The following is a 23,649-nucleotide window of genomic DNA, read 5'->3' as shown; positions in this document are numbered from 1 at the left end:
GCGAAATATTGCCCAAGCTACGAATATAGAACCACAGAAAGTCATATTTTCGTTCATATGGTCGGCCCCGTCCGACTATACTGCTCCGCTCACTGGTTTTACATATACAACATTTGTGAGCTTACCTAACATACCCCAAATTTAAAAAAAAGCCAGGCAAATGGTTGTACTATGATGTTATCCAGTTGATATACATATTACAACAACCAGTTGGGGAAAAGTGTGATTGAATTTGTCAGAAATGTTTTTAAATAATAGGTTGTGCAAAGTTTAGTTCAAATCGGATATAACTTCCGCCTGAAATTGGAATTATAAATATTGAAAAATTTTACCCTTTGTGGGGGAGGTACCAGAAAGAGTGGACCAATGGGTAGCAATGTAGCATGACTTGATAGCATCTTATGAAAGTCACTCCAAAGTAACGTGGGAGTCAAACGAAAAAAACTTATCAAATTGAAGTAAAATTAAATTAAATCTACTTATAAACAAAATGATGTAAAAAACGTATAGTAACTAATCAATTTGAGAACGGGCCGATTTGACTAAAAAATTCTTTCTTTTAGTTATCTGTAATTGAAGTGGAAAGTTTTTATGAAAGAAATACCATAAAGTTATACTACACCGACAATTTACAGAAAAGTACTAAAAATTTATTTCAGTTATCTGTAATTGATGTGAGAAAGTTTTTATGAAAGAACATTTTGAGAAAATACGCGAAAATCTTGAAAAACATTTTTTAAAAGAGCAGCGGGACCGATTTGCCTAACATTATGTGGACATATACCATAATGTGATACTATACCGACAATTTGCAGAGAAGTTCCTTACCCTACATTAAATTCCGAATTAAAGGCAATTTATAGGGTATTTGTTACTACATTCAAAGTACCTAAAATCAGACTATGCAAAATATGGAAAAAGATAAGGAGGTATAAAAACTCACAATAATGTCGAGCTAATTTTCCATGTTATATACCAGACCAGATATCTGAATCATTGGCTGAAACATGAACGTATTCTAATTAGAAATCGAAACCGGCTATATTTGTGAAAAAAATGTCAATACATATACATACGTTGTTATGTTTAGGATATACCAAAATGTAGATTTAAAATATTCAATAATTGCTACAGAAGATTACAAATACCTCAACAATTTAGCTAGCTATGGAAAGTGTTATTGAAAATTTTCTTAAATTCGGGAAGTATATATATAAATTCGAATCCTACATGGAGAAAATTGCGCATTAGATGCTCTAGGTGCCTAACTTATATGTGCCTTTTTTGTTCCTCAAATATATTTTTCATGATGTGAAAAATGTTTCCATTGAGAACATATTTGACTCACATTTTCCTACGGTTGTTTTTGATTGCTGTGGGAAGAGTTTTGCCAAAGAAAATTTTGAGAAAAACATAAAAAGTCGGATATTGAAGTTATCGAATGTTGTGTTACTTACACCTTTTATAACTCGAGAAAGTCTGCACAATGACTTCAAATGACTTATGAATCGTATGTGATCAAAATAGGAATAGTAATTACGCCATCCATACTAAACTATCTTTTGAGGTGAGAGTAGTTTGATCAAATCTTGACCTTCTCCTGAAAAATGTTTGGTGGAAAAACCTAAATTGATACAATTTTAATGCGGCAAAACAACGTTTGACGGGTCTGCTAGTAAAGTATATTTTGCCTTTTTGCCAGGAAATTCGTTTGAGTCCAGTTCATTTTAAAATAAAAAAATGGAGTAATAAAACAAACTTAGACTTAATAATGGATCAAAAATATTTGTAAGCTGTATATCAGGGAGTAATTAAAATAAGAAAAAAAAATTAAAAAGAATGATAAATTATACAAATTTTTTGGATAAATTGTTAAACCATTATATGGTACGAAAATAAATATCAGATATAAGATAAATATATAAAAGGAAAAAGTATGGTGTAAAATTCCAATTTTACTTTAAGAGATAAAGGAGGAATACGAAAGAAACCAGCTAAAGTCGCTATTCCAACAACAAAATTAAGGAAATTTTTGAACTATATATTACAATACGTAACACTTCTCGGTACTTAAAGCCTACTCCTAATATAAGATGGACTGAATTAATACCGAAGCTACGTTTAACGAACGCTTACAAGAGGAATTTGTGGAATTCGATAAATGCATATGGCTTGGGCAAATAAATTGTAAAGGATCATATTTTCTGAATGGACCAAACTATTATAGTTGTAACATACACGAAAATGTAAACAACATGTGGTAAGATCGGAACCGAATATAGTCATATGGTATGGGGTGCATACTCGTACGAGTGTAAGCTTCCAGTTTGTGTCCACCAAAATGGATTCTGAAAAGTAAAATGAATTATTAGATGGCGTTTCATAATACATTTTGTTTAAAAAGAGGACAAGGATATAATTGTTCACCAGGATAACGCTTCCATGTGCTATTTATTGTGCCATGGGTAGTCCATTTAGAGCAGCTGGTGTCATCATTTACTGTCAAAGTGCGTAATTTCTACTTGAATTCAATGTGTATTTTTGCCAGGTATGTGAAATATTATAAGGACAAATTTGACAAATGGTCGAGACAAAAACAAAGGCTTTTGTTTTGATACATCACTTTATTATTGCATCATGTTGGAACACATATAATCTTGTTCTACAAGTCTTATTGCTTGTATATTTTTTTTAAGATGTTCGGCCTAGGACCAGTTTTTAAATTTTGTCGGAATAAAAATCTAAAATTTTGTATTTAAAATCATATAAAGGCATAAGGTTTTAGAAAAAATAGCAATTTTCATTTTAACCCTCGGACAGTTTCGTCTGTCTTTCAGCAAAAACATCAATAGTAGCGGTACATAGGATAACCGAAAAATCGCAATGAAATAGAGTACATTTAAATGTCGAATATATTCGACAAAAACTCTGAAAGGGTTAAAGATTTTTTCCCATAGATGGGAGAAAGTCAGATCATTATCCTCAATATGACAAAATCGCAATTGTATTCTGTTCAAAAATATATTTATCATTTATTGGGTTTCCGATAATTTTTTTCAAATGTTACAAACGGAATGACACATTTAATACAAACTTCAGGTAATGGTGAAGGGTTTTCAATTTGTGGAGGTTTTTGAGCGGCATTTATCGGAAATTATTGAAAATTAACAAAGTATTTAGCCCTACCTAACCCACATTTCTACATTTTTCTAGTTTCTTGTTTATATTCAAAACTGCTGAACTAACTAACCTTTCAATATATAATTGAACAACAATTAATGTTTAGAATTTCATTTTAACTGTTCTATCTAGAGATGATTCATCCTATTGGTTATTCCTCAGACAAACGCCCCCCAAGTACGTTTGAAAAGTCCATCGATTAAATGAAAACACTCATTCTAATTTCTTAGAATAAAATGAATGGTTCAAAATTTCTCCAAATAAAATTTCTCTACACAAAAGAAGACTTCGGACGCAATTAATGATTAATCGAAATAATATAACGGTTGTTTACAGACTCTTCTTGGTGTTTACATTAAGGAGGGCAATGTAAGTTGTAACGCTGCAATACCGTTATAATTAAGTGTCGAGTGTGACGTATTGAAGAGTAATTTTATATACAAATTTAATCGCAACACAAAAAGGTAGACCTCATGACAGTAAATTTAAAACTTTAAGCTGATAACTGGTTTTTATGTAATTTCTTTTTCACGTTGCTGTTTTGTTTCGCCTGTTTTTGTTTTTTGACAAGATCTTATTTTAAAATTGAAACAAGACAAATTGCACGTAATCGTAAACATTTAACGCTATCGCGGGCGTTGTCGTCGTCATATAAGGTATTTTCTTTTTTGTTTTGGTGAATCCATCATATGAGACCCTTTCTCACATCCTCATTTGCTTATGAGGTGTGCAAAAAATAATTTTATAGAGACGTCATAAATTCATTTTGCAATTACAAATTTTGTGACATAACTGGAGAGGTGTGATTACGCATTAACCCGCTAAGCTGGTTACAACATTTCGTTGTTATTAAGGACGTAAGCGGCGATTATGAAGCATCGTCGACTTTCTTTTGGATAGCATTTTATTATGAGTGAGTCACAATTTGATTGACAGGGTATTTATTTGTTATACTAGGTAAAGGAGTGACAACCAATAAAAGTGAACCGTGGAAGGTCCAAAATTTATGAATTGTGAAGCAGTAAGGTCAAGTAAATTAGTTGTGTAATGGATGACTAAATGTTCCCGTGGCTATGAACAAATAATTGCGTTAAAAATAATAAAGATATGTCGGTTTCGGCTGAAATATTTAATGGAAATCTATCTCATAATGCTGAAAACGACAATAATATTTTTAATAATAATCAGATAATAAGCTCGATTTTTGTACGGTGCTTGAACAATAGAACCGTTTATCGTTCGAAGTTGTAAACTAGTGAGCAGAGCAGTATATTCGGACGGGGCCGACCATACGATACCCTACACAACTACCACGGAACTCTTACTTTCTGCTGGAGTTTATTCCGAGCCTGGACAATATTTCGTGTTATTTGCACCCTCTTGCCCCATTAGAGGTCAACAGCACTTTTCCTTACACTGACATATTTTCCGAATATTACTAATATTCAGTTCTTCTAATTACTTGTCCATATTCCCTTCACAGTGGGTTGTGTTTTGATGTTCGGCTTTCAATTGTGGCCTATAGATCAACTCGAAAAAAATTATAGGCATTGTGCTTGATCCTAACTGGAATCTCATGGAAAATTTCAATGCAATCAGCGCTATAATTCCGCACTCTAGTGTGGTAATGGGTTACTAATTAATATCTCAGTACGTAAGTACCCGCAAATATTTATGTGTAACTCCCACATCCGAATACATACGACCATATAATTGGTATCAATTTAAAGGTCAACCACTCACCTCTCGGGTCTAGGACCTTCGGGGGTAAATATATGTGCCATAGAATACAAATTTTGTAATTTTTCACACAAAAGTCTGGGTCCATTTGACCCGCTAAATATTGACCGATCATTATCAACACAGGCATACTTATTCTTTGGCCCGATCCCCTTCTCCATGCAACAATTCGCGGTGTTTGGATCTTAATTGCGGCCTCTGGAGCGAGCACCGATAAAAATAAAGGTTTTGGTCCATTTCATCCCCTAAATATTAAAGGGAGGAAAATACAGTTTAGTATCCTAGCTAGAATATGTAATTTTATTTTTAATTGCTATTTACCTATTGCGCTATATATGGTTTCACAAAATCGATTGTTTATTATTTTATGTGAACCTGTGACTTCTCAAGAATTTCTCCTTAAAATTTTAAGTAAAAATCTGAACTACGCTGAAGATGTAGGCAATTTATTTTGTCAGCATCAAACGACGTCATGGGTTATTCTCAAAATTTAAACGCGTTTTTTTCAAACTCCAAAAATAATGATGCAATCCGATCCACATTTTAACACGTTGATACATTACAGTTCAATGTATGACTAGGAAAATATTAGAATCTAATGACACGAATATAAGCATATTTTTATTATCTACGGCGCCCGGGATTGATTAATGAAAGACAGTTTGGGGTGATTTAAGCGAACAAACAAAATAGTCAAATGACAGTTTAAAATTAGATTAAAAAGTCGGCCAACCCGTAATAAGAATATTGGAATCACATATGGAATCCTTCTTAACTTATTGACTACCAATTCAAAAATGACAGGTTCGAGATACGACAAATTTATGGTGCAGCAAACAAAATAAAATATTCAAGAAAATTTAAGATGACAAACGAATCCATTAGTTTATATTTCAAAGTCTGCTCTGGGAAATGCCAATAGTGATTACCCATCCCATCGAGAGTTATCGTGCGCACAATCCATCATCCAGGGACGGACGGATATTTGAAAATCGACTTCAAATTGTCTGAAATACCCTCTTTAGCGGATTTTTTAATTTTTTGCAATTTTTTCTCATGTTTTTCAAACCAAAACAACGGGTCTGTTCCAAAAAGGTGTAAACGTCGAAAACGTCATATACCTGAATGAAATGTAAAAAATGTAGTTAACGTCATTTATTTCAAAATTATCACCATATACAGTTAATTTCAAGAATATATATTATTTTTACAAATATCTGACTATATCTTACTAGAACTGATAAAAACTGTTTTGAGAAGAAAATTTTGATATTTTATATGGATTTGAGTAAAGCATACGAAATTTCCAAACTGATTAATGGAAATAGCTATTTTGTCAAAAACCTAACGGTTTTGGGTAGGTTTCCGACGTTTATGACGTATGTATTATACGTCGCAAATGTATGTCATTTACGTCACTGTTTTTGACAGACCATCTCTGGTTTTCCTTTATGATATCGAAGAAAATAGTAAAATCTAGTTGATTCTTGCAGTACGGGAACAGACCAAATTTCTTTTCGAAAAAATACATCTGCAAATGTAAAAAAACATTCTAATTTTTTGGTTTTTGTTTATTTACTAAACAAATAATAAATCTTTTTTTGAGGAATTTTTATATAAAAATAAATATTTGCAAAAATGTTAAAAAAAAAACGAAATAAAAAATTGTATAAATATTGTTTTTAATTGAATTCTGTTTAATTACCTGACTAATTTCAATGCAAAAGAAAATTCCCATAACAGAAGTATTCGAAATACCCGCAATAAATATTTCAATAGCAAGTATACAACAACAAAAATACAGAGCAACAAGAACATCCATAACAATAATATTTATTTATTTACATATTAAGTGAATTATAAACTTATCTAGAGATTCGTTGGAGAAAAAACAGGTAATATTGTATTTTTTGTTGTTGTTTTTAGCCAAATGTAAATATTTGTAATTAAATAGCCAAGTGGTAAATATTTTTATGTGAGAAAAAGCAGAACGCATAACATGGATTTGATTACATTTCATTGGAATCTCAAGTAGACTGCAAAAAAATATGTTGTTTTTTCATTACTGTATTATCTTTCCAAAGACGATCTGCAAATAGCGGATGTTTATGGTTTTGAACTACATATTTGAGATTCCGAGGAATAGAAATTTGTCATATGAACATTTATCGAAAACAACGAAAGTAAGTCGAACGAGATTTAAGGAAATCATCCATATGGTGGTTTATGGTATAAAAATCCTTCAACGTATTTTCCAACAAAAAAACTAGTAGCTAATAATATTTCCCAATGCTATGAATAAACAATATTAAAAATACGTTGGATTTCAAAAACCCCCCTCTTCGATTGAAGAGAAACCACAAATAAAAAAACAAATGTTGCCATTTGAAGATGAGACTTGACGATTTGTTTCATTGACGTCACAACGCTGTTGTGGTGTGGTCAAGTGTTTCTTTGTGTGGTTGGGATTTAATCACGCTGATCACATTTTGTCTTAAGTATTCACAAGTCCACAAAGTGAATTGAAATAATCTATTTGCGAACACACGTAGCGAATAGACACGATTCATCCAATGGGACAGACAATTTGTTAATTTGTTTGCTTGTAAACAAGAACCGAAGACAACGCACGAACCAGATCACAGAAATTTAAAATTTCAAAAAGTTCTCAAGTTTTTCCTTGCGATTGAAATTCTTTTGTTTGTGAATTGATTTCTGCAAAATATCAGCAATCACCGGCCACCACCATTTTGCAATGTGGTGATTTATGATTTCGCGCATTAACGCCTCATTGCCGCTGTATGCTGTTTTGCGTGATTATGACAACTATATTTACGTCATACGCGCCACTTTCAATGTAAAATTAAAAAAAAAACTCCATCCACTGAACCATTAACACAACGCATCGTCGATTATGATTAACATCATCGTCACTGCCATCAAAAGAGCCTTCTTTTTACCTCACTATCCCAATGAAATATTGAAGCCGATCATGATTGTGATGACTGACAGCGATTTATCCTCATTGCAGTGATTGTTGAAGGGGGGAAAACGTATGTTGAAAAATTATCGAAGAATTAGAATTGATATCATTCACAAAAAGAGCTGTTTTGTATAACAGTGGTAGAAAAATTGTCGGGACATTTTTTTGGCAAATGTTAGGAAAATTGTATGAAAAATATTACAAATATAACTAAATCTACTTAAATCCCAACGATTAGATCTGCAGGTGGTATAGGACTCCGATTAGAGCTCATCTCTGCGATTAGACCATCCTTCACTGTGTTTTAGTGTAGTCCTCGTGTTTTAAGGGTGACATTTTCCTTTGTTTGTCCTTATTCTGAAATGAGAAAAAACTGAATATAATTACAACGCTAATACTCTAAACACATAACTACTTACTTTACTGGGAAAAACCAATATCCAACAACAACAGCCGTCTTCAGCATTCATGTCCGTCTGGAAATCGTGAAAAAGAAAGAAGAGATTTAAACAATTGAACCAAAGAACATTTCTTTATATATTTATTTGAAATGCTTAAAATTGAATTTAAAGTTCAAATTGGATTGCTGTGACATGGATAACTATAAACCTTTGAACTATTTGTTAAATATAATAAAATTCGAAATCCAATTTTAATATAATACTAGCTGAACCCGTGGCGCTTCGTTGCCCATACTAAAGTTATTAACATTGGATAGTTAACGTCGAAAACTATTTGTAGGTATTTCGTAGTATAATGTCAGTAATAATTTCGCAGCATCCGGCCTATGTATTAGTATATTTGATTCTATTCAATAGATTACAAATAATCTTTGAATAACGGTGGTAGTATTAAAAACAAATTTAGCATGACTTTTGTAATCAGTTGTAATAGTACCATACAGAAATATATTTTCTCCAATATTTACATGTTTCTCATTAATCGTTCCAAGACCACTAAAATCCTTCATTTACAATACAGCAATTTTTATGTCTGTATTCTCAACTATTTCCCCATGATATGAGTGCATTTCCACCGATCTTATCTCGCTCATATTTTTATGAATAATGTGTATTCACACCTACGATATACAGATAAATTTTGAAGGCGTTATCTGTAACCGTTCTTGAGATAAACGCATATTACATGTTCAGAAAATTTGAGGTATGTTTACTATTAATGATATAGCTCCTCATCCACGCGGAATTTTAAAAGTTTATATAGCCTATGTTACTTTCAAGGCATGCCCCGACATACAGTGTAAATCTCATTAAGATCTGTTCAGCGGTTTTTGCGTCTATCGGTAACATACAAACAAACAAACAAATTTTTTTCTATTTTATATATATAGATATATATATATATAAATTACGTGTATGTTCGTGACAGCTAAACTCAAAAAATACTGCACCGATTTTGACCAAATTGTATGTACATGCTCTATGGGGCGTGAGGAGTGTTTCGATGTAGTTTGAAGTTCATCCGACAGATGGCGCAATATTTATTTTTTTTGTGTTTTTTCACCGTAACTCAAGAACTACTGCACTGATTTTGACCAACTTTATGTATATGCTCTATGGAGCGTGAGGAGTGTTTCTGTTTATTTTAAATTCGCCCAACAGATGGGGCTCTATGTAGTTTATTTTCGTTTTGCCCGATTAGAGATTGGGTGCTTAATCGATGTTAAGTATTCCGACACCAATTCATACATAACCTGTTTTCGTGAATAGCGCGTGGGAGTCAAACGAAAAAAAATAACTTATCAAATTGAAGTAAAATTAATTTAAATTTACTTATAAAATTATGTAAAAAACGTATAGTAACTCACCAATTTGAGAACGGGCCGATTTGACTAAAAAATTATTTCAGTTATCTGTAATTGAAGTGGGAAAGTTTTTATGAAAGAAATACCATAAAGTGATACTATACCGACAATTTACAGATGTGAGAAGGTTTTTATGAAAGAAAATTTTGAGAAAATACTCGAAAATCTTGAAAAACATTTTTTGAAGTAGCGGCGGGACCGATATGCCTACCATTATGTTGGACATGTACCATAATGTGATACCGACAGAAGTTCCTTACCCTACATTAAATACCAAATTAAAGGCAATTTATAGGGTATTTGTTACTACTATCAAAGTACCTAAAATCAGACTATGCAAAATATGGACAAAGATAAGGTGGCTTAAAAACGCACAATAATGTCGAGCCAATTTTCTATGTTATAAAAAGAACACATGGCATATACCAGACACGATATCTGAATCATTGGCTGAAACATGAACGCATGAACATTTGTGAAAAAATTTCAATACATATACATACGTTGTAATGCTTAGGATATACCAAAATGTCCATTTAAAATGTTCAATATTTGCTACAGAAGATTACAAATACCTCTTAAATTCGGGAAGTATATATATAAATTCGAATCCTACATGGAGAAAATTGCGCATTAGATGCTCTAGGTGCCTAACTTATATGTGCCTTTTTTGTTCCTAAAATATAGTTTTCACGATGTTGAAATTGTTTCCATTGAGAACATATTTGACTCACATTTTCCTACGGTTGTTTTTAATTGCAGTAGAAAGAGTTTTACCAAAGAAAATTTTGAGAAATACGTAAAAAAGTCGGAGATGGGAGTAAACGAATGTTGTGTTATTTACACCGTTTATAACTCAAGGACGTCTGCACCAATTTTGATGAATCAAAGGACTTATGAATTGTATGTGATCAAAAAAAGGATAGTAATTACGCCATCAATAAAAATTATCTCTTGAGGTAAGATTAATTAGATCAAAACCTGACCTTCCCCTGAAAAATGTTTGGTGAAAAGTTCGACAAATTGATAAACTGAAATACCACACATACTGACATAATTTAATATTTAACAATAGCAATCCAGTTGTTCAAAAAATATCAATTGTCTGCAACTATACAGTTATATAGCTAGTTACTTAGTGATCTAGTTACTTTATACCCCAAAAAGGAACACAAAATAGACCGTTGGATTCATTTGTCGATTGAAAAAGTTGTCCAGGCATAACCTGGTAGTTACTGGTAATGTAAATGGATCGACTATTTTATAGATTACCGGTGGAAATATTAATAACCAATATTTCTCTCTTCGATATAAATTCTCGAAGGCAAAACAAAACAGAACAATTCGTTTGTCATTTTGTTTAGACTTTTTTGTAATTTTCCGAATTATAAAGCAAATGTCGATAAGGAATGTGTTTTCTTCAAAAATAAATAAATATCAATAATCGAACGAATTACAGATTATATATCTGAGGTATGTTTTGATATTGTAACACATTACAGACCAATGTAATCCATCTACAGGCTTCATTTCCAGATTTGCTGTAGACATCGTCCTTTCAGAAGGCCCCACAGATTGAGAGAATACATAAAGGACTTTTTGCAAGACTTCTATCTTCCGTTTTTTTCTAAATTGTCTATTTCAGATACATCTACATCAACAGGGAGACACGTTTGAAAAGCAAAAAAGAAGTGCGTACTGAGACTTTCATATGGATCAAACAATATACATACATATATGTATACAATACTATATTTTAGTAAATATCTTTGTACAGAATAAATTTTATCAAATATTTCAAATTTTCGAAACTGTTATACAATCTAATTTGCTATATATACGTAACTAGGCATATAGATTATACTTTTTATCTACCCAAGTAGCTGACTATAAGACACTAGTCAAATGTACTACCATTTTGTACTACCGAAATAACTGTATACTGGCAGGGGACAATTGACTTCCCCAATGACATGCCCATGTTAAATTCACTAGTCTAGGGCATGATGTGGTAACCAGTGGTAGTTACAAGTAATTAGTAAAATCACTAGTTTATAACCTGTTACACGAACTACTGGGAACATTTCTTCAAAGTAAATGAAGGTTGAGAGGTAAACATTATGCGTATTTTTTATATCGGAAATTTGACATAAATTTAATGGTAAATAGTTTCTGAAATATTTTTTTCATGAATTCGTTAATTTTTACCAAACTTAAATTGATGCAATTCTGATACGGCAAAACAACGTTTGGCGGGTCTGCTAGAATTATATATTATTTTCGATCAAACTCCGTCGCGCAGTCACATCACTCATTTGTAGATTTAAATTTGTTTTTTCCTTTCAGTGGACGCTGAAGGGTTCATTCTACTGAATCGTACTAGGCATCTTGGGAACACACAATATACTGTATGTTTTAAAACATTTAAAAATAACAGCAAAAAATGAATTAAAAAACATTTCTGCAAAATACTTTGGAGAATAAATAATTTAAATATAAGGTGTTGTTTCCTACTAATGTAGGAAAATATATGGTAGATACGCAATTGAAGTATATATGTTTGGACATAGTTAGGCGGGAAAGACCATTTACAGATGACACTTTTATAAAAATTATTCTTTTGAAAACAATAGCATAATTCATAAACGAGTTTGTTTCCATTCACTCTGCAATTGAAATTGCTGAGCCAATTATAAACCAGTAAGGAAAGTAGTAAAGTCGGACGGGGCCGACTATATGATACCCTTCACCACTATGGGTATATTAAACAGGAATATTAGCATGAAATTGGATGAAATAAAATATGTGATATTTATCTAAATATAAATCTACCTAGATCTATCGATAAAGTATGTAAATCGACTTCAAACAAATATAAATAGGTCATACGTTGGGCTATGTCTGTACTTCTAGAAAACGCAACTATATAATTTTATGTTCAATTTTGTACGTTGTGCAAAATTTGATGTCAATCTGACTAACATGAGGAGTTTGATGCCCAATTTACTTGAAATCCGGCGAAAATATATGTGGGAGCTCTATCCAACTTGTACTAATTTCAGAACGTTTTGTTCCTATTGGTTCCGTAGTACGTCAATTACTTAAAATCAATCTATAATAAAAGGGAGCTATATCTAAATCTGGACCGATTTTGACGAAACTTGGCAGACATCATTCTAGGCTCAATTAAGTACGTTATGCCAAATTTTGTGCAAATCATATATCTTTCGATTTGCACAAAATTTGGGACTTTGGGGCACCATTTACATGAAATCGGACGAAACTATATATGGGAGCTATATCTATATCTGGACCGATTTCCTCCAAACTTGGCAGACATCACTCTAGGTTTAATTCAGTACGTTACGTACGTTTAATTCAGTACGTTCGTGCAAATCGAAAGATATATAGCGACTTTGGTGCACCATTTACATGAAATCGGACGAAACTATATATGGGAGCTATATCTAAATCAGGACCGATTTTCTCGAAACTTAGTAGACATCATTCTAGGTTCAATTCAGTACGTTATGCCAAATTTCGTGCAAATCGAAAGATATATAGGGACTTTGGGGCATCATTTACATGTAATCGTAAGAAACTATATATGGGCTCCCATATATAGTTCAATAGCCTTTACTAAAGAAGGCCGGAATATTTTTGCAGTATGTGAGAAAATATCGATTGATATTGGTATTTATTATATCAAATCGATTGTTCGAGTAGTGTAGAATATATTTCATCAAAAAATATATCAGTCACAACAGAACGTACAGAGATCAAGGCCTATGTTGACGAGTAAAGGTTTCTGGCACACAGCAGCATGATTGATGGCCAACTCTTGACCCTTAAAATCTATTGAACATGACAATATTTTTCCAAAATAATATTTTATGAAGAGAATAACTTCCACTTAATCTATTTTAGTAACAAATTAGGAAAAAATTTACACTTTGACAAATATTTGAAGACTTGTGTTGAACATCAAAAATGTTAGGTGTACTGTACCAACTTTTAGCAATTTTGATAGATTTTACAGATTTTTTCAGATATTTTCATCTGCAAATGATTCTAGTTTCCATAATTTAACTAAATTAAAGAGCTTTTTTTAAAAATATTTTCAAAAAATGCAGTAAAGTAAAAAAATCACACAATGTTTTAATTATATGGCCACTTCAAAATCGATGTATTTTCATAAAAACCGTTATTTGTGGAAAAATGCATGCAATAATTTTCTATTTTCGCACTAATTCTCTTAATTGCAGTATATCGAAGTGTTCTGAATTAAAAAATTTCAAAAATACTTCAAACGAATCGAGGGTTGATCAAAAAATGCTTACCACAGTAAATGTTTTAATTCTGTGACCACCACTGTATATCTAAATCTGGACCGATTTTCACGAAACTTCTAGACCTAAATGATTAGGCTGTACCAAATTTCGTGCTAATCGAAAGATATTTAGGGGCCGTTTACATTAAATCGGTTAAATATATATATGGGAGCTATATCTAAATCTGAACCGATTTTTCCCAATTTCAATAGGGTTCGTCCTTGGGCCGAATAAGTGACCTACGCCAAATTTCATCCAATTCGGATCATAAATGCGACCTGTACTTTGTTTACAATTTAACATGGACAGACAGACGGACGGACGGACGGACATGCATAAATCGACTTAGAAAGTGATTCTATGCATATTCTCAAAAGGAACCATGTGTCTATCTCGATTATTTTTGCCTGTTACAAACATATGCACAATGACATAATACCCTGTACCACAGTGTGGTGAAGGGTATAAAAAGTTTCGCGGTAGAATTAACTCATTTACCCCGTGAAAGAAGTTAACTACGTTTTCGTTAGACAATATAGATCTGGCATTTTTAGCCGATGTTTCCGACTTATTGAATCGAGCAAGCAACCGATTTCATTAAAACTTTTCGTCCAAACATAGTTTAAGGGGACCCCCCCATTCTCGGGGTCAAAATTTTTGTTGATATAATTAGAATCTACACTGATTAAAGATTGTCTCTACAAAATTTCAAGTGAAAATCTCAAGAACTCTTGAAGATATAGCCGATTTATTGTGTCAGCATCAAGTGACGGCTGAAGGGCTTCTCAAACTTTAAACGCGTTTTTCTCTAAACATTTTTTTGCGAATGGCGGGCACGATAACTCAAAAAATAATAATCCAATCGGTTCCAAATTTTGCAACGTTTCTCTGGGAGTGTATAGCTCTCGTATGAACTAGGATGAAGCCAATAGTTGAAGATCTTCCTTATTTTTTAACTTGGTTTTTGGTAAAAAATCGGCGATTTTTCAAAAATATTTTTTCAAAGGTCCACCATTTTGTTAATTTTAGAGCGAAGTCAATAATCCTAGTTCATACGAGAGCCAGACATGTACTCTTTCTAACACCGTTGGAATTTTCGGATTCCGATGTTCCAGTGAGGAGTTATCATACCCGCCATAAAAAATAATGACTTTTCTTTAATTACAAAAAACAACAACAAAACAATAACAAAAATTTTTCTTCCCTTTTAAATTTTCAATTATATATGTGCAAAGTTACAAACTTTAACAAGCATTTGTATTCATTTACCAGCCCATTGAAAATCTTGAAAAATTAAAATCGAGAATGGGTGGGATTCCCTTAAGTTCGAAGATGGGGAATATGGCTCCACTCCTTCTGGTAACTCCCCCACAAAATGGTCAACATTGTGCTAAAAATTAATTTTATAATAACATGCAAACAGACTATCTGATTCCAACGAAACTTTGTACAGCCTAGTATCTTTACCAAGCCTAGATCAAGTTTGATGTTGGGACCCACTGGTCCACTCTTTATCGTACCTCCCCCACAGAGGGTCAAAATTTTCAATATTTATTATACCAATATCAAGCTAACGGAATGTGCGTTTTGAACCCAACTTTGAACATTGTGTTAAAAATTAATTTTATAATAACGTGCAAATGAACTGTCCGATGTTAATGAAACTTTGTACAACCTATTATCTTTACCAAGCCTAGATCAAGTAGGAAGATGGGACCCATTGGTCAACTCCTTCTCTTACCTCCCACAAAATGGTCAAAATTTTAAATATTTGTAAATCCAATATAAGGCGAATGGAAGGTCCGATGAGAACCAAACTTTGCACAACCCATTATCCTTATGAAGTCTAGATTAAGTCCGAAGATGGGACCCATTGGTCCACTCCTTCTGGTACCTCCCCCACAAATGATCAAAGTTCTGTCGGCAACACCGATTGACACTTTTTTACTTGTTTTATATTACAAATTGAAGATGAGAACCAAAGAAAGTAGAACTCATACAATTTTGCAGTGATCAAATTGTCATTGGAATGTATTTATAATTATAAATACAATTTTGGGGGTTCAAAATATCCGACAGTGGCACATCATGCAATACAGATTGACTGGGACGAATTGAGGAGGATGGTGTCCTCGATGAAGTAAATATGGAAGTAAATATTTACTGGTTGAAGAAGGAGTCACAACAACGATACGAATGTACCAATAGCCATAACTACGTTATTTCAGTGTGGACAATGTTAGGTTGGCATCAATAAAAAGTTCTTATGAATACTTCACATAAGTTTTTGATAAAATATTATACCCCATCAAACAAATTTATTCGATTTAAAAAATCTTTGAGTTGAAATTAAATCAGACTATCACGAAATTAAGCAATATATTGAATTTTTTTATATTTTTCGCATGTACCGAATATATGACGACAAAAGCTGCCTTAAAACTATATCTAATAATTTACCACAAGAAGAACATAAAAATATATAGATAATGGAAACTGTACGTCATATGGACAAAAATTATGCTTCTATATAGTAATTTACATGACAGGAAATATTCCAAAATAAAATTATTTTGATTTATATTTTAATAATTGGTCTACATCTATTTTCCTTCTCATAGTTTTTACATAAAACGGAATCAAACAATATACGGAAACCCCGTTAAGGAAACTGCTAGTGAGCTTCAGATGATAAACACCGATGAAGGGGAAGAGGTTCATTCCATGAAAGTGTGAGTAGAAGTACAATCTGGTGCTTTATGATAACGAATTTCAAATAGCAATATGTTTTACATATATTATGCATAACTCTTACAGAGAGAAATTTGGTCGAGTAAAAATGGTAAACAGGAATGCCATAGGTTGTTATGTTGATTTTGAAGTATTGCCATCTAATTTTACTAGATTTGCGTTGCCGAACTTTTCAAATTATTTTGTACTCTGAAGGCAATTTTGAAATGTTTCCCTTTTACTAGATTTACTATTAAAAAAGTACTGGAACAGACCAATTGTCTTAATGGGCTTTAGACGTCAAATAAAATCTACTCCAATTAGGTTATAATATAGGAGGTGATGCAAATGTGGTATACTCATTTGTTTTTAGATTGCGAAATTTTTATTTTTTTATCCGATTAAATTGAAATTTTGCAATTAACATGCTGATTCATGGTAGACTCTCGTAGAGTACAAATGTTTCAAATAGTAATGAGATTTTGTCTTGTTCTGGCTTTTTTTCATGCAGACTCAAGGTATACCACATTACCTGCACTTGTGTTTACTGAATAAACGTACAGTTTTTTTTTTAAATTGGTAAATATGTGGTCAATTGAGCATATTATTTGATTTTTAGTACTTACTAATTTTTTAATGCTTTAATAATAAAGATTAAAATACATTTTTAAAACAAAAACATATTTTTAAACGTCAACCGATAAAAGTCAATTTCATGAAAAATTTAATTTTTGCTACTGATTCTCAACCTGAGTTAAATAAATTAAACAGATCATTGCTATCTTATTTATACCCTTCACCACACTGTGGTACAGGGTATTATGTCTTTGTGCATATGTTTGTAACAGGCAAAAGGAAACGAGATAGACACATGGTTCCTTTTGAGAATATGCATAGAATCACTTTCTAAGTCGATTTATGCATGTCATGTCCGTCCGTCCGTCTGTCTGTCTGTCCATGTATTTTTGTGAGCAAAGTACAGGTCGCATTTATGATCCGAATTGGATGAAATTTGGCACAGCTCATTTGTTTGGCCCAAGGACGAACCCTATTGAAATTGGGAAAAATCGGTTCAGATTTAGATATAGCTCCCATATATATATTTAACCGATTTAATGTAAACGGTCCCTATATATCTTTCGATTTGCACGAAATTTGGTACAGCATAATGAATTAGGTCTAGAATGATGTCTGCCAAGTTTCGTGAAAATCGGTCAAGATTTAGATATAGCTCCCATATATAGTTTCGTCCGATTTCATGTAAATAGTGCCCCAAAGTCCCTATATATCTTTCGATTTGCACGAAATTTGGCATAACGTACTGAATTAAGCCTCGAGTGGTGTCTGCCAAGTTTTGAGAATATCGGTCCAGATTTAGATATAGCTCCCATATATAGTTTCGTCCGATTTCATGTAAATGGTGCACCAAAGTCGCTATATATCTTCCGATTTGCACGAAATTTGGTACAGCCTAATCATTTAGGTCTAGAATGATGTCTGCCAAGTTTCGTGAAAATCGGTCCAGATTTAGATATAGCTCCCATATATAGTTTCGTCCGATTTCATGTAAATGGTGCACCAAAGTCGCTATATATCTTTCGATTTGCACGAAATTGGGCATAACGTACTGAATTGAGTCTAGAATGATGTCTACGAAGTTTCGAGAAAATCGGTCCAGATTTAGATATAGCTCCCATATATAGTTTCGTCCGATTTCATGTAAATGGTGCACCAAAATCCCTATATATATTTCGATTTGCACGAAATTCGGCATAACGTACTGAGTTGAGCCTAGAGTGATGTCTGCCAAGTTTTGAGAAAATCGGTCCAGATTTAGATATAGCTCCCATATATAGTTTCGTCCGATTTTATGTAAATGGTGCGCCAAAGTCCCTATATATCCTTCGATTTGCACGAAATTTGGCATATCGTAATGAATTACGTCTAGAATGATGTGTGTTAAGTTTACTGAAAATCGGCCCAGATGTAGATATAGCTCCCATATATAATTTTGTCCGATTTAATGTAAATGTTGCACCAAAGTCCCTATATATATTTCGATTTGCACGAAATTTGGTATTGCGTAATGAATAAGGTCTAGAATTATGTGTGTTAAGTTTCGTGAAAATCGGTTCAGATTTAGATATAGCTCCTATATATTTTTTCTTCCGAGTGTGTGTAAATTGTGCACTAAAGACCCAAAGTTTGTCTGATTTCCACACAATTGGTACAATGAACTGTAGTTACTATAATACATTTTCTTTACATTGCTTTATATAATTTTGTCCCATTGTAAGAAGCAACCCTATATCTGACCAAATGAAAACTTTAGTGTAGGTTACAGAATGACATGTTTATGGATCCATTTTCATGTTAATGGTCCTTCAAAAATTCGACGTCTGTTATGATTCATCTGTTGAATATACCCAAAGTGGTGAAGGGTATCATATAGTCGGCCCCGTCCGACTTTACTGCTTTCCTTACTGGTTTTTTTTTAGAACAGCAAACGATAGAATATTTTTCAGTTATTCTAAATTTTTCAGTTTACAAAAGAAGTGACTATACCACATTACCAACCTATACCACATTTGCATCACCTCCTCTAGGGTCGACCCGTCCGTCTATTTTACTTATTTAACTTGTTTTTATAAGGCTAAGACAAATTATTTAATCAACACATTTATAATGCTTATAAATGCATCTCTATATCTCTCTTCGTAACACTGTCCTTTTAGCAAAAACTAATTGTTAACGCTTTTCAGTTTGTTTTGTTTTTTTATTTAATTTCTGTGTCAACATCATCGCATTGAATATTGTCAAGTCATTAAAATGTGATTGAAACAATCACATGTTTCACATGTTCATCGTCGTTCTGCTCTTAATTTAGTGACAATGACAATTCGCGTTTTGTTTTCTTTTTTGTCGTTGGTGTTTGTTTTATTGTGGATTTTAAAAGCTTGACTGGTGCTTCTGTGTTGTTATTGCCACTGTTCTCACTTGTCATTATCGCGGTTGTGGTTGTCGTTCTTGTTATTGTTGTTCTGATCAAAACAAAACAGCAAGTCGTGAAGTCTTAAATGGTCAATAAATTGAAATTGATTTAAAATTAAATTAAAATCAATTTTTATTTGGATATTTTTAGTTGAATTTTTCGCCAATCATTGATGGATGCATGCAATGCGTGAATGGACAATAGATTGATGTTTTGTTGTTGTCACCTAATTGTCAATAAAATTATATAATAGGTGTGTCTGGTTACTTTCCCTGCAGGAATTGTCCAGTAACTTCTTTCTGAGAGAGTAAGGTAGTTTTATTCTCTTTTGCAAGAAAAATGCGAAAAGTAAACAGACGGCATCCCTGCAGAAGCTTGCAACTAATCAGCTGATTTGTCAAAACAAACCAATTTGTCCGCCATTATAAAGAATTAAAAGAAAGAAAACACAACCAGTTTAACAAGTTTTTGAAATAAAAAGGAAATAAAATAAAAAAATGAGCAATAAAAGAAAGATAGATTTGATGTGTTCCCCAGAAACTTTTAAACGTGTTAGTAATGGTAAGTTTTTTTTGCATAGAATAAAAATACTTTTGTATAATGACATTTGCTTTTCTTTTAGATACAGAGTTTAGGAACGCTTTGACAAGTGGTATCGAGGGGATTGAGGAATGTGACGAGTTAATTTTTTCGCCTTGATATAATTGCACCTACCGTAAACAGAGATAGATCGAATCGGTCTGCAATGTCTCTATAACTGCACGCCTCGTGGCCGGCAAACCACAAAAATACCAGGATATTCGTCTCTTCTGAGAATTTCTTGTCTGGACGCATTTTTTTATACATGTCCCAGTTGGATAACCTTTGACATAGGCTTTTTGATACACGGAAATGTCTTCTAAATTCTTCCTCCGTGTATGTGGGCACAATACATTCAATGTATTTTTTGACCGCATTTCTTTTGTTTTTCTTCGTAATATGTAAAACATCATGGAAAAGTTTGTCCTCTCTTATCAATATTGCTTGAAAAAATACCTCATCATCATCATCACTTTCAGATGAGGATGATTCCATCAACAATGTAGTAACCACCTTAACAATTGTTTCTTAAAAAGAAGAAAGTCAGAGCTATATTTTGTACCATTCCCACTTTTCACACAGAAATGTAAAAAAATAAGTTGGAAACCATCATAACTACCTTTCTGCATATCCAAATCCATATTTGGGCTTAATAATTTACTGCCACTGGCTACAGAGACACACTGATCTTCTTCCGTCATTTTTCTAAAAATGCTGGAAATAGTCTTTTATTTTCCTATTACATATTAATACTTACGTTTTTCTCGTTTTGTAAAGTTTTTCTCCAAAAACAATTAGTCTTGCTAATTCCAAAAAAAATTATTTTCAAATTGAAAGCACAAAAATAAATAAACAAACAATAGAAAACATCTGATTGAATGTCGATGTATGAGAAGAAGAAGAGTTGCAAGAGATTGCAAGAAGAAATTTTTCCAGCAAGAATTTGCAAACTCTCACTGAAAGAACTGTCAAAATTTCTCTCTCCAACCGCTCTCTTTTGCAGAACTTTTGGGTTAACAGACGACTTCCAGTAACAATTTGTAACAATTGTTACAAACTTTAGGGTAACCAGACACACCTAATGTAAATCATACAATAAAGGTAAGGCCATCGACAGATGCCAGTCGAATTGTTTATGTTACGTATTGATTTCCCATGACCTGAGAGAAATTGGAGGTAAGTTGCAGTGTTGAACTTGAGAGTATTGTAGAGTGGAAAATATCACTTTTGTCTTTAATTTAATTATATGAAATATCATTTTTTGTATACACGTAACTGATATAGATTTAAAATACCTAAGTAACTTTGTCAGAACATCTAAAATTAATAAGGCAATATTTGTGTACTAATGAACACTGATGTAACGTGGGTCGATGTCTTGAAAGACTATTACTGTTTTTCTAACCACCATTTAATAGAAATAGTTTTAATAGAATATTTTTTACAACAAAATGATAAATTAGTTCAACTAATATTTGCTGTGTGATCGGAAAGATATTAATACGTTGACGGACAGTAGAAAGAAGTGAAATTCGAAAACATCACACTAGGCTTCTACTTGTACGCTGGTCAATGCACATTTGTGCTGCTACAGCCGTCATGTCACATAGTGAACTTAAACTTGACGGCTATAGACGCAACTGTCCGTCAACGTGTTAAGAAATAGTCATAGAATTTGGAAGGTTATATTCTATGTTCGGATCAGTGAGTCACAGTCAAAAGTATCCACTGAATAAAATGTTATTCTTTTTTATATGTGAACATAAACATCCTCCTTTAAAATTAATGAAATAATATTATTTATATATATTTATTATCTAAATTCAATATAAAACAAGTTAAATAAGTAAAATAGACGGACGGGTCGACCCTAGAGGAGGTGATGCAAATGTGGTATAGGTTGGTAATGTGGTATAGTCACTTCTTTTGTAAACTGAAAAATTTAGAATAACTGAAAAATATTCTATCGTTTGCTGTTCTAAAAAAAACCAGTAAGGAAAGCAGTAAAGTCGGACGGGGCCGACTATATGATACCCTTCACCACTTTGGGTATATTCAACAGATGAATCATAACAGACGTCGAATTTTTGAAGGACCATTAACATGAAAATGGATCCATAAACATGTCATTCTGTAACCTACACTAAAGTTTTCATTTGGTCAGATATAGGGTTGCTTCTTACAATGGGACAAAATTATATAAAGCAATGTAAAGGAAATGTATTATAGTAACTACAGTTCATTGTACCAATTGTGTGGAAATCAGACAAACTTTGGGTCTTTAGTGCACAATTTACACACACTCGGAAGAAAAAATATATAGGAGCTATATCTAAATCTGAACCGATTTTCACGAAACTTAACACACATAATTCTAGACCTTATTCATTACGCAATACCAAATTTCGTGCAAATCGAAATATATATAGGGACTTTGGTGCAACATTTACATTAAATCGGACAAAATTATATATGGGAGCTATATCTACATCTGGGCCGATTTTCAGTAAACTTAACACACATCATTCTAGACGTAATTCATTACGATATGGCAAATTTCGTCCAAATCGAAGGATATATAGGGACTTTGGCGCACCATTTACATAAAATCGGACGAAACTATATATGGGAGCTATATCTAAATCTTGACCGATATTCTCAAAACTTGGCAGACATCACTCTAGGCTCAACTCAGTACGTTATGCCGAATTTCGTGCAAATCGAAATATATATAGGGATTTTGGTGCACCATTTACATGAAATCGGACGAAACTATATATGGAAGCTATATCTAAATCTGGACCGATTTTCTCGAAACTTGGCAGACATCATTCTAGACCTAAATGATTAGGCTGTACCAAATTTCGTGCAAATCGAAAGATATATAGCTAGCGACTTTGGTGCACCATTTACATGAAATCGGACGAAACTATATATGGGAGCTTTATCTAAATCTGGACCGATATTCTCGAAACTTGGCAGACACCACTCGAGGCTTAATTCAGTACGTTATGCCAAATTTCGTGCAAATCGAAAGATATATAGGGACTTTGGGGCACTATTTACATGAAATCGGACGAAACTATATATGGGAGCTATATCTAAATCTTGACCGATTTTCACGAAACTTGGCAGACATCATTCTAGACCTAATTCATTATGCTGTACCAAATTACGTGCAAATCGAAAGATATATAGGGACCGTTTACATTAAATCGGTTAAATATATATATGGGAGCTATATCTAAATCTGAACCGATTTTTCCCAATTTCAATAGGGTTCGTCCTT

At 32.8% G+C, this 23,649-nt stretch overlaps 1 protein-coding gene across 1 annotated transcript; it reads right to left on the bottom strand.

The window, feature by feature from the left end:
- Positions 1-20,462: 20,462 nt before the first annotated feature.
- Positions 20,463-21,454, bottom strand: LOC133322708 (uncharacterized). Its single transcript, XM_061531673.1, has 2 exons — positions 20,980-21,454; positions 20,463-20,887 (listed from the first exon to the last, which is right to left on the bottom strand). The coding sequence occupies exons 1-2, from the start codon at positions 21,059-21,061 to the stop codon at positions 20,463-20,465; spliced, it is 507 nt and encodes a 168-aa protein (XP_061387657.1). The 5' UTR covers positions 21,062-21,454.
- Between the last annotated feature and the right edge of the window lie 2,195 nt (positions 21,455-23,649).

This window comes from Musca vetustissima, unplaced genomic scaffold (assembly GCF_032173495.1).
Source record: "Musca vetustissima isolate MV318-11 ecotype Yass unplaced genomic scaffold, APGP_CSIRO_Mvet_v1 utg5628, whole genome shotgun sequence".
Taxonomy (NCBI): Eukaryota; Metazoa; Arthropoda; class Insecta; order Diptera; family Muscidae; genus Musca; species Musca vetustissima.
The sequence above is the reverse complement of the archived record's forward strand: the minus strand, read 5'-3'. Positions and strand labels throughout refer to the sequence as shown.

Bases quoted from the DNA above. Each gene is read 5' to 3' on its own strand.
- LOC133322708 (XM_061531673.1), bottom strand. From the start codon at position 21,061: ATGACGGAAGAAGATCAGTGTGTCTCTGTAGCCAGTGGCAGTAAATTA. The intron at 20,888-20,979 runs GTAGTTATGATG...CTTCTTTTTAAG, and splicing joins GGATTTGGATATGCAGAAAG to AAACAATTGTTAAGGTGGTT.